Source organism: Pteropus alecto, unplaced genomic scaffold, assembly GCF_000325575.1.
Source record: "Pteropus alecto unplaced genomic scaffold, ASM32557v1 scaffold71, whole genome shotgun sequence".
Taxonomy (NCBI): domain Eukaryota; kingdom Metazoa; phylum Chordata; class Mammalia; order Chiroptera; family Pteropodidae; genus Pteropus; species Pteropus alecto.
In genome coordinates, this window is record NW_006433024.1 from 20,086,044 (window position 1) to 20,097,982 (window position 11,939).

Genomic DNA, 11,939 nt, shown 5'->3' on the forward strand with positions numbered 1-11,939 from the left:
CGCTGTGCTCCCTGGGGCCAGGCACCTCTCGTCTCTGGGCCTCAGTTTCCTCATAATGGGCACAGACATCCCCGAGTCACGGTCTGGTCGTGCACAGCGAGGGCTGAAGATGGGCAGTGCCCCTTTGGACAAGGAGATGAAGGGAGGGGTGAGGCATCCTGAGAATTCCTAGTGGGAGCGTTGGGCTGGGTTGGACAGAAGTCTGTGAGAGGAGACCGGAGGGCCCGAGGCACGAGGCAGGAGCATGGAGCAGAGGCAGGGAGAGCCCTAGACGCCTTTGACCCCCACTCTGCACTCAAACCAGGTCAAGGGACCCAGGAACTGGGCTCCACTGTGCAGTCACTGGACCTACTCAGCCACTGCGTGAGCCATGGCGAGTCTTCCTGGAGCATCCACCCAGGCAGAGACTTAGGGGGAGAAACTTTAGAAAAAATGGGGAGGAGTAAAGCCGATATATGAAAAAGAAGGACGCAAATCTGTATGAATTTTTAAGATAAAATAAGGAACTTCAGAAACATTTCGGCTAGTTTTGGGGCCACTACGAGCCATGCCCTCAGATGCCTAGCAGACCTTCCTCCAGCTCCTCAGCCATTGGGGTTCACTGGAGGAGACTCAGGATGCCTCTACTTGAAGCTCTCTGGAGACGGTGCGCTCACTCCCTTACTCCATCCGTCTCTGCTCTCACTACACGCTGTCTCCAGGACAGCTGCTAGCCTGGAGCTCGGGGCTCTCAGGAGACAGTGGCAGGGCTTCAGATCCCTGAGTCTCTGAGATCACGCTGTTTCACTCACAACCTTGCAGATAAGATAAGAAAGTGGCAGTCACTGTTGGAGTCCAGGCTGCAGAGCCACACAGACCCAACAGCGTGCAGTGTGTAAACATGGGCAAGTGGTCTCACCTCTCTGAGCCTCAGTTTCCCCATCTGGAGAATGCCCACCTTGAAAATTTGCAAAGAGAGACAAAGGTCGTCATGGAATGGGGCTTCACGGTGTTCGTGTGGCCCGCGTCACACAGCAGCGGCCACTTCCATCTCCTCCCAGAAGCCCTGCTTCCTCCCTCCTCTCCCATTCTCCTGCGTGAGTGAGGGTGAGAACCTCTGCTCCCTGTTCTTCTCTGCCCCTGGCCTCGCTCTGACCTGTCCCAATCCGGGAGACTGCTGGAGCTGTGGTTCCCATCCCTCCCCGGGATAGAGACCTTGGAGGCGCAAACTCCTGCTCTGGCAGGACACCTCCCTTCTGCTTGAACACCTCCTACTCTCACAAGATATCTCCTTTCAAGCTCAGACAGCCACAGCTGTTTTAACAACTGGTGCCATTCACCAGGCACTTTATATACACAACGTCTTGTGATCCTCACAGCTGCAGGTAGTCTTAGCTCCATTTCACAGGTGAGGATACTGAGGCTCAGAAGGGAGCAGTGTCTGTAAGTTCAGCTGGCAAGAAAGGTGAAGCTCTGAGATGAGAATTCGGGTCTGGCCACCAATCCAGGGGGTATCCTCTTCAAGTCAGAAGGCAAAGCAGCACCACTTTGTTTGGAAGAAGACTTCGAGCCTTTTGGGGTGTCACTGCTGCCCAGGCCCGCGGTCATGGCTTATCCCCAGTTCCCCTGCTTTTCCCCATCACCAGAGTCTCCTGCTTCTCCTGGTCTAGGTCGTTGGATGTCGAAGTTGGAAAAATTCCAGCTTTGGGAATTTTGAGATGATAAAATTCAGCTGGGTGAGCAGCCCTCTGAATCGAAGGCTCCCCTTGGCTCCCTCCTCTGCCTGGCACACCTAGCAGTGGCACTTAACTCCCTGCGGAGAGAGACCCAAGGGGGCAGCATTCTCTGGTGGTTAGAAACAGGGTGTTGGTGCCAGACGTCATGGGTTTAAATCTCAACTCTGAATCTGAGAGATTTGTATTTGTGACTTTGTCACCTTTTCTTTAAGGGGGCCCTAGGGTAAGTGACTTCACCCTAAAATGGAAAGAAAAAGGCCTCTCCTGGCCTGGAGGCTTCACAGAAGGGAAATTGGTTTCTAAGCGTTCGTCCCTTCTTCACGCATGGTCTCATTTAAGCATCATGACAGCTGACAAGTAGGTACTATTATTACTCCCATTTTATAAATGAAAAAACCGAGGTGAAGGAGTCTTCTAAAGGTCACATGGCCTTACAGGGGCTTGAACTCCAGCCCCATGTACCTCCAAGTCAGACGCACTTACATTGCCCCAGAGAGGTGCCCCTTCCTTTTCTCCTAGGAATTAGTCCCTACCACCCCAGCCCACAGGGTTAGAGGTCCTAATCAGGACTAGATGGGACTGGGAGGTTTGGCCCTGCCCAGCTATGGTGCAGCCCCCAAATGCCAGACTGTCCTTGCTCTTGGGTTGGGCTCACAGCTGCCTGGACATGCAAGGGGTGGGGACCAGCGCAGCAGGGCCTCCTCCAGGCAGTTCCCCGCGCCGTGCTAGGCCACCCTATCTCCTGTAGCTATGGTGGTGTCTGCCCTCTCCTGTAAGTGGGGTGTAAGCCTTTTCAGGGGCCTGCAGAGTGGGGCCAGAAAACCAAGAAGCTAGACTTGAGCGTCTCACTTGCCTGCGTCCCTTCCAAGGCCCTGGAAGACGGGCGTCAGCAAATTTGTATTTGTGACTTCGTCATCTTTTCTTTAAGGGGGCCTCAATATTATATAAGCATCAGGCTTCACAAAACCTAGCTCTGTCCCCAGGTCGGGGGCAGTGGAAAGAGTTTCGCAGTCCACCCCACTTGCTCTGTGCTGGCTGACTTTCGGCGAGTCCCCCCACTTTCCCATCTATACAGTGGTGATGAAGCCTGGAGAGTCACAGGGTTACGGCGGGGGGCAATGAGGAGCTTGGGGTAGCCACCCTTTATCAAATGCCCAAAGCCACAGAGGCCCTTCACCAGCCGGCGCTAGTTCCACCTTAGGCAACCCTGTAGGGTAACTGGAGGCTCCCACCCCTATTTTCCAGGTGAGATAACTGAGGTTTGGAACTGAATGAGCACGCTGGAGCCCATCCCCCACTGCTTCCTGAGTTCTCAGCCGGGGCTGCAGCGCCCTAAGCTGAGAGCTGGGGACGCCAGACAGACCTCGGCTCCGGTAGTAGGAGACAGGGGGTGCGGGGGCGGGCTCCTCGGAGGCCGTGGGAGGAGGCAGCGTCCCGCACCGTCTCACCGCAGGGCCGACCTCGGCCCTTATCTGCTCCGGCAGCTTCCGCCCCCGACCCGAGCCCCGCCGCAGGCCTGGCCCCCGCCCCCGCCTCCGGAGGGCCCGCCCAGAGCGCCCCTCCCCCACGGCCGCTGCCCCCAGGGAGCGCCGACTGCCGCGCGCTGTGTGTGCCCAGCGGAGCAGAGAGGGGCCCGGCCCCCAGGTGAGGGGCCGGAAGTGATAAATAACTCGGGGGTGGGGGGTGCGGCATCGCAGTGAGGCCTTCCCTGCCCCAGCTTGCCCACCCCAACGAGAGAGGGCCCCCTCCCCAACCAGGCCACCTCAGCCAAAGCTGGGAATTTGAGGTCCCTTAAAGCCCCAGGGAGCAGGAGCAGCAGTGGGGTCGGTCTCCACGGGGGCAACATGAGAACCCCACCCCTTTTCTCCTTTTCCCCCCTCCGCCCAACAGGCCCAATGCCTTGGGCGTCTTTGGCGTCCTACAGGTGTAGGAGGGAAGAGAGAAGTGGAGACACCTTAGAGAAAGTGAAAAGCAAGCCACAAACTGGAGGAGACGTCTGCCGCGGACGACCCAAAGGATAAGCATCGACAATACGTACAGAACTCTTTCAATTTCATAGAAAAAACAAGTGATCCCACAGAAAAATAGATAAAAGACATGAAAGGGCTTTTTTTTTTTTTACAGAAAGGGAAACACATTTGTTCGATGCACATCTAAGGGATGCTCAAGCTCGTTGGTGATGAGAGAAATGCAAATGAAGACCTCAATGAGATGCTATTTACACCATTCTAAGAGCAAAAATTAACAAGCTTGACAGCACCAAGTGTTGGAGAAGAGGTGGAGCCACGGACTCTCCAGCGTGTTACCAGAATGCAACCGATGTAACTGCGGGCTGGTGGCAGGGATGACAGCACACGCAATCACCCTTATCTTATAAAGCTCCGGCCGGGCATATCCCCTCTCGGCATAACATCAAGAGAAACTTTGGCATGTGCTCCAAAAGACTTGGACGAGAACGTTCAAAGCTGCACTGTTCTTAACAGCAAAAATCTGGAAACAACTCAAATGCCCATGGAAAAGAGAATGGGTAAATAAATTACAGTAGATTCATTCACACGGCGGCACGTCATTCAGCGGTGCAAGCGAATGAACCAGTTTCACACGATATCATGAATGAATCTTAGTACCATATTGTTGAATGAAAAAGCCAGTCCCAGAAAATAAATACCTTTCCTGCAACGTGTGAAAGCCAAACCATATCTCTACAAATAATACTTTTGTTATTAGGTGATGTTAGGATTACCCACCCAAAAGAGTCAAAAGTATACTCAAGACTCAGGAGTAACACTGAGAAGTTACGACCAGTAAGAAAATGTAGTTGGCGCTTGTGTACTGTCAACAGGTCGTTCAAAATGTAATGGGAAATATCCTGTTCAACATAGCTGCAAAAATGTAAAATTCCTGGAAGTAAACTTTTTAACACCTATGAAGGACCTATAGGAAAACAATTATAAAGATCACTGAGTAATATAAAAGAAAACCTTAAAACAGCTTTTTCCCTTATTAAAAGCCAAATCAGAATATTGTTTAGACATATAAATGTATGTATGTGAAAACTTTATTTTAAAAAAAGGACTGATCAAAAAATTCAAGTTCCCCCAAGAAGGAGGCAGGGCGATGGGATGGGGCAGGGTAACAAGTAAGTGGATATATCGGTGAACACACAAATGAAATAAAAGAGGGCCCTGCAAAGGCTCAAATGACAATGCCTAACGCACAGGATTTCACCCCAATTTGCGCTCCTGAGGTTGGAGTGAAGAAAGGGAGACATTAAACTTATTCAGACAGACTTTTATTCAGGGTACAAACAAGCTTGTCTTTCTTTCCAGAAACCCAAAGTGAGTGGCAGGTGGGGGTGGGGAGGCCTGTGTATACGTAGGACAAGACTAAGCACCCAGAAGACACACAACACTAGGGGCTCCCAGGCTGGACAGATCCAGAAGGCTTCAGGGAGGAGGCGGCCTTGTAAACAGACTGGATTTCGATCCACAGAGATGGTGGAAGGGAAAGAACAGGCCAGGCCTGCCAGGGGTGGGCTGGAGGTTACAAAGCGGGTCAGAAAGGCAGAGAGGCCAGACAAAAAATAATGAAGCATGGCTGTACACGGGCTGCCCATGGAAGAGTTGCTGGGTGGTGAGGGAAGAGGCCCTGTGGAGTTATGGGACATTATCTGGCCAGGCCTCAGGATTCGGAGAAGAAAGCACCCAGCAACTCACAGAGGAGCTAAGGCTGCTCTGGAAAGAACAACATGAGAGAGGGTTAGGGTCAGGGGTTCCAGCAGGCCAGGTCTTCTGGAGGAGAAGCAGGCCTTGGCTGAGCACAAGGCTCTGCCTCTTTTCATCTGTGACCTGTGTGACCTGAGCCTCAGATGCCTTTCTACAAGAGATTGCTACCTGCCTGCACAGACCCCCACAGAAAGCCCTCAAAAGAAGGCCACGCCCCAGAAGCAGAACCTCTAGCCCTGTACTGCCAGAAGTGGAGGAAAGTTGGCAGAGCATCGGCAATGCCAGTCAATGCCAGGCCATGCTGGCCTCTCAGGCACCACCTGGTCAGCGGGCCCGGGCAGTCCTATGTTCCGAAAATAAAAGGCTGAGACCGTGTTGCTAATAAAGGCCCCAGTAAAGGTACCAGAAGCAGGAACAACGTATTGAAGTCAGACCCTGGGCAACCCAGTGGAGTCAGAGAAATGGGTCTGCAGTGCCCCAGCCACTCAGAGCCAAGCAGTGTCCAGGCCCATCCTCCCCTGTTGAAGTGCATCTGTCCCTGAGGCCTCCAAACTGACTGATGGATGTTGGAAAACACTCAACTGTGCTCAGCAAGGAGAGGAGAAAGGGTGGCCCCCTACCCTATGTCATTAATTTATCTGTTCTTTTCATTGATGTAACATTTTCTTTATACTAATGTATCTACACATGTAAATAATAATATCTAACCCTTAAATAGACCTTCCCAAATGCCAGACATAGTCCTAAGTGCCTTTATGTATATTCATTCATTTAATCTTCACAACAATCCAATACAGTAATCCATTTTAGAGATGAGGAAACGGTCATAGGGAGTTATATAATTTGTCCGAAGAAGTCTAATACCAGAATCTGGTTTGTCTTAACCATCAAGCTAGGAGGCCATTACATATATATCCATATGCGTTATTCATGCGCTGCAGAATAACGTTTTGGTCAACGAGGGACTGCATACTCGATGGTGGTATACCATGTAACTTAGGCATATATAGTAGGCTATGCCCTCCAGGTTTGTGTAAGTGCACTCTATGATGTTCAAATGACAAAACCACCTAATGACACGTTTCTTAGAACATATCTCCATCTTTAAGTGGTGCATGACTGTGTGTATGTATGTATATACATATGAGATTTTATCTCATTTTTACAGAATTGCATAAATGTGATCATATATATGTTTTAACATTTTCCTTTTATACTTTCCCTCCTCCCACCACGGAATCCATTTTATCACCCTAATATGTGATCTTCTATATTTTTATTTACCCACATTTATACATGGACTTACATATACTGATACCTCTAATCGCATGCACATATACAAGGTTCCTTTTTTGTCATTGTTTTAAAATAGTGGTTTATAGTAAATAAATATTTCTGCATCTCTCATGTCTCATCTATACCTGGAAATTCCTGGGAGATCTAATTCACTGTTTTTAATAGCCACACATTCGTCCACCCACTGTGCCTTTCCAACTGGCTCTCCTGCTCTTGGTCAGTAAGAATGCTCATGGTCCCATTCCCACCCCCAAAGCACTTGTTTCTTTAATCCATTTGAGAGTCTGATGTTGGAAATTCCAGGCCAGGTGAAAGGAAAGGCCAGTGAGAAGGTAGCAAGTGGCATTTCTGGCTGAGTCTTGCCCACCCCCGGCTGGTGGCCCACAGCCCTCAGCCTCCAGAGACAGGAATGCTGACTGTGTTATTGTGAAATCATTTGTATATTGTGAAGTGCTTTGCATATGATAGAGTGATTTGCATACAGGGCAGGGGGCATCTTAGAGATCCCGGAGCAGCATTCCTGAGTGTCTTCCTCCCTTTGCAAAGAAACCAACCCAGGGCTTCCACTTCAGAACTCAGGGAGGGGCATATGAGGGCATCCTGGCAGACCTACCGGACCGGTGGGGTGAGGTGACAGGGGCTTTCAGAGGAAAGCTGATCCCACCTGGAAGGAGCTGGGGGGTCTAAGAAGGGCAAACATTGGAATGTGAAGTGGAACAGGCAATCGGGTGCAGCATATGAGAGCCAAATGAGTCCTCAGAGCCCCTACGAGAGAACAACTCAGGACAGATGAAGGGAGCTGTCATGGGAGGCAGATGAATGTCAGAAGCTTGGAGAACAACTCATCACTCTTTCTGCCCAAGCGAGTACCCACAGGCCCCTTCCTGAATATTCTACAGTTCCAGTTATTCCCAGAGTAGAATACAAAGCGGAAATGCCAAGCCAGATTCCTACACTCTACCACATGCTCTGGGTCCAGAGACATCCAGGTTTGAATCCTGGTTCTGCCATCCATGCCATTGTTTCACCCTGGGCAAACACTACCCACCTTAATGAGCTAGAATGAGGATTCAATGAGAATGCCAAGTAGAGTGAATGATGCATAGTAAGTGTTCAGCAAATTGCAATTATAATAAAAATGCTAGTGTTTCCTGCCCTAGCCTAAGAGGTCAGGCCAACTTCCTCTAGGTGAGGGGAGCAGACCCTTTGCTCCCTCAGGTTTGGAGTTCAGAGCAGCAGTGTCAAGCCACCATGCCTTGGACCCCAAAGGGTTACAAGCTCTGGAGACAAAGGCCTGAGGTTCCCAGTGAAAAACCAAAGCATAAAAATAATTCGATGAGTAAGAATAAAATTCCCTCTTCTGAGGTTCCCGGGGCTAGGCCCCTCCCTGCGGCAGGCACTTCCCCTTTTCCCTTGACATGGAGGAGCCAGGCCGGGCTGACTCAGAGCTGGAGTGCCGCAGCCATCCTCCCACCCGGGACCGGGGCTGGCGCGGCCGGCGGCTACGAGCCTGGAAGCCTAGCGCGCCCCCGTGCGGACGCGGCAGGGACTGCAGCCCTAGAGAAGAAGCGGCGGCCGGACCCGCAAGCCCAGCCGCCCGGCCGCTCGCGGTCTCTGCGGGGCCACCGCCTCCACCCTGCCCAGCCCGGCTGAGCGCGGTGACCACGGGTCTCCCACTTCCGCCCGTCCCTCCCCGTCGTGCCCGAGCGGAAGTGCGCCACCAGCTCGGGTCCCCCATGGCCGCGAAGCGGAAGCGCGTCCCGACGGCCGCTCCCCGCGACCCCGCGGCGCGCGGCGCGACGAGTTCCGGATGGGTCCCGTGTGACGTGGCTGCGCGCGGGGGGCGGCTCCGGGCGAGGGGCCGGCCTGCCGGGACGGGCGGGGCAGACCCGGGACGGGGCGCGGCGCCACAGGAGCGCCATCGCCGCAGCCGCACGGTGAGTGAGTGCCCGACCCTCAGGGTCCGCGCCCCGGGCGAGACAGACCCGGCGATCCCCCCGACCCTGGCCCGGCTCGTCTTGGGCTGACCAGGTTCTCTCGGCAGAACCCAGAGTTAAACTTCCTTGGGCTCTTCTTCCCTGTCGCCCACACATCGCTCCCCATCTCTCCCTTGCTCTCCGCCTCCTCATCTGCCTTTCCCACTATTTCTGGCTTGCTCTCTCTGACTCTTACTTTCTCTCCTTTCTTTCCTCTCTTACTATCTCCGTGCCCATTCCCCTCTCCCAAACCTGTGGTCCCCTCACCTCTACGTGACCCGTCTCAGCCTCCAAGCCTGGTCTGGCCCAGTCCTGCTTTTGGTCCCCAGTAGAGCCCAGAGGGTTTCATCAGGGTCTCCGGTTCAGGCCTGGAGATCCTGGACTTGGGCATCTTTTCCACGGCCGGAGGCAGCTGCTTTTCCTCCCTTCCACCTCCAGCATCAGAGGAGGACACTGAGGCAGGGACATTACTAGTTAGCTCAAGGTCACAGCCAGCACGAGGCAGAGCAGACCACATTTAGAACTCATGCCTGAGTTTCCAGATTGAACTTCTCTCTTGGTTGACTCACATCCTCCTGTGATTACAGGCTGGGTACACTCCTGCTGCCCAGTGCTCTGGGCCCCCTGCAACTTAAGGAGGGCACTCTATGCCTTCTCCATACCAGGCACGTTCACCTGCATTAGCAGGCTCATCTCATCTGCATAGCTGTGTGAGGGAAGCAGTCCTTATCTTTATCCTATAAACTGAGGCCCAGAGAGGGGGCTTCAGGGACTTGCCCGCAGTCAGACAGAGGCCCAGAGAGGGGGCTTCAGGGACTTGCCCGCGGTCAGACAGCTGTAAGTGCAGAGCACAAAGTTGATGGCGAGTCTCCAAAGCCAGTGTCTGAGCATCTGTGAGGCAGCTCCTGACTGAAGGATCCTTTCTCTTCAGTCCCACCACCTGTCTGTCTCTGTGCCCCAGGGACATTGGGCTCATTTCCTAGGAAGAAGCTCTGCTGGCTCTGCCCTAGCCCAGCTGCTTGGTTCCCCACCTGCATCTCCTAATGTCACCCCATGAAGCTAGATAGTGCCAGCCTCAGTCCCCAGGGTGTTCTCACAGGGCACATCCTGGCAGCAAAAGCTCCCCTGGCAGCCAGAGACACCAGGCTGGGCTGGGCCTGCCGGTGGCCGAAGGGAGCTCAGCCAGCGCCTCACCCTGTCATTAGGGAAAGTTTAGCCTCAGGCGGACATGCTGACACACCGTCTGGAGCTGGCTCAGAAGGAAAAAATGTGTGGTCCTTGGGAGTGGAGTGTGGAGCAGCAAAGCCCCTTTGCTTTGTGTACCCACCATTCGGATCCTGGGCCAGGCAAGCAGGAAGGTGGATGCCATGGCACATGGGGTGTGGGGAAGGGTAAGATGCCATGTTTTATAAGTAGGTGTTCGGCCAAGGGCGGCAGCTCAGGTAAGTGGCGTTTGTGTTTTTCAGCACGTGGCATGCCTGGATGTCCCTGTCTTGGCTGTGGCATGGCGGGCCAAAGGCTCCTCTTGCTCACTGCTGTTGCCCTGGAACTCCTGGGAGGGGCTGGGGGTTCCCAGCAGGACCTCTGGAACCGGGGGGCTGCAGCAGCCTGTCGCCTGGACAACAAGGAAAGCGAGTCCTGGGGATCCCTGCTGAGTGGGGAGAGGCTAGACACCTGGATCTGCTCCCTGCTGGGCTCACTCATGGTAGGACTCAGCGGGGTCTTCCCGTTGCTGGTCATTCCCCTGGAGATGGGGACCACGCTGCACTCAGAAGGTGGGTGACCCTCCTCTGGCACCCCAGGGCAGCCAGCAGTGTGGGAAACGTTGCTGCTCTTCCATGGAGAGCTAGGTCTCACCTCCCAGATTACATTGCATCTGAGGTGGAGGGTGAGGACAGAATACAATTTCTTACCTTGGTCTTATGAGACCAGTGTGCACCATGTCCATTTGTTCATTCATTTGTGCTTTCATTTATTCTGAAAGTATAAGAGTCAGCAAACATTCACCAAGAATAGTGTACACAGTGGTTAGAAAGATGGATGTCAGTCTGTCTGAGTTCAAATCTTGGCTCTGCCACTTACCAGCTGGGTGCCATCGGGCAAGTTTCTTCACTCTGCCTCAGGCTCCCAGCCTTAAATGGGGATAATAATAGTATCTACCTCATAGGTAATACTGTGACCACTAAATGAATTCAGATCAATAAAGCACTTAGAAGACTGCCTGGTGCAGGGAAGGCTACGTGTTTGCGGGCCCCTTGCTGGGTTTGGGGATGCAGTGGCCCATAAAGCACTGCCTCTCCCTTCAGTCTCTGCTCATCGTGCAAAAGAGCTCTCAAACCAAAAGTCCCTGGAACACGCAAGAGGCTGCTTGCAGGCCTGCCTCTGGGGAGGGGGTTTGGGACGTGGGCCACAGGCTTCTCCTTGGCTGCTCTTTCATCCAGTGCGCATATACTGTCTATCCACAAATGACATGTGATGAGAAGTACACAATATCAGATGGGGAGCTGCTAAAAATACAAGTGCCTGTTGCCCCCCCCACACCTGAGAGTATGACATAGTGGGTCCGAACCATGGCCCCTAGAATCTCTGAAACGAGGGCCCCAGAGGCTCGTGCTCCCCTCTTTATTCAGCAGATGGTTGTGAACACGTCTGTGCCAGGCGCTGGGCTGAGGGCTGGCGCCGTGGCTGTGAATGGAGCCCTCCTGGGCCCTGCTGTCATGCATCAGCTCGGTCCCTCTCATGGTATCCCTGCGAGGTCACTGTAGGTAGGACTTACATTATTAGCTCCATTTTATAAATGGAGAAGCACAGGCATAGAGAGGTTCTTTGACCAGCCTGAGGTCACATAGCCTAGAAGCAGCAGCTTCTCTTGGGATGCTTGCTACCCACCCCCAACCTGCCTCTGCCCTCTGGGCCTCAGTTTCTCTATCAAACCAAGAGTTAGACATGGCCCTTTCAAGCACTTCCAACTCTGGATGCTGCAAGTCGGCAAAAGTCCCCAAATCTCTGTTTTTGAGAGTAACAGTGGTTGAGGAAAGAAAATTCCCATTTAATGAGCCTTTGCTATGCGCATCGTCACTTAATTCCCACAAGATCCCTATCAGATAGGTTATCCACAGTTTACAGAAGGGGAAACTGAGTCCCAGAAGTAATCTGCCCAAGGTCACCAGCTGGTGGGTTGGGGAGCTGGGACCACAGTCATGAGGCAGAAGTGATTCCACAGTTGT

The 11,939-nt window shown here is 53.0% G+C and overlaps 1 protein-coding gene and 1 long non-coding RNA gene across 4 annotated transcripts in view; both read left to right on the forward strand.

Annotated features, from left to right (window-relative positions):
• On the forward strand, nucleotides 1-7,645 carry LOC112476599. Its single transcript, XR_003045147.1, has 3 exons — nucleotides 1-3,359; nucleotides 3,606-3,749; nucleotides 3,840-7,645. It is a non-coding gene; the product is annotated as an uncharacterized LOC112476599 (long non-coding RNA).
• A 1,004-nt stretch (nucleotides 7,646-8,649) lies between these two features.
• Nucleotides 8,650-11,939, forward strand: part of SLC39A13 (solute carrier family 39 member 13) — a 7,718-nt gene continuing 4,428 nt past the window's right edge. For all 3 annotated transcript variants that reach the window (XM_015586442.2, XM_006908107.3, XM_006908108.3), the window contains exons 1-2: nucleotides 8,650-8,673; nucleotides 10,179-10,487. In XM_015586442.2, the coding sequence (XP_015441928.1) occupies nucleotides 10,187-10,487 (301 nt within the window). In that variant the 5' untranslated portion in view covers nucleotides 8,650-8,673; nucleotides 10,179-10,186. The remainder of the gene's footprint in view (nucleotides 8,674-10,178; nucleotides 10,488-11,939) is intronic.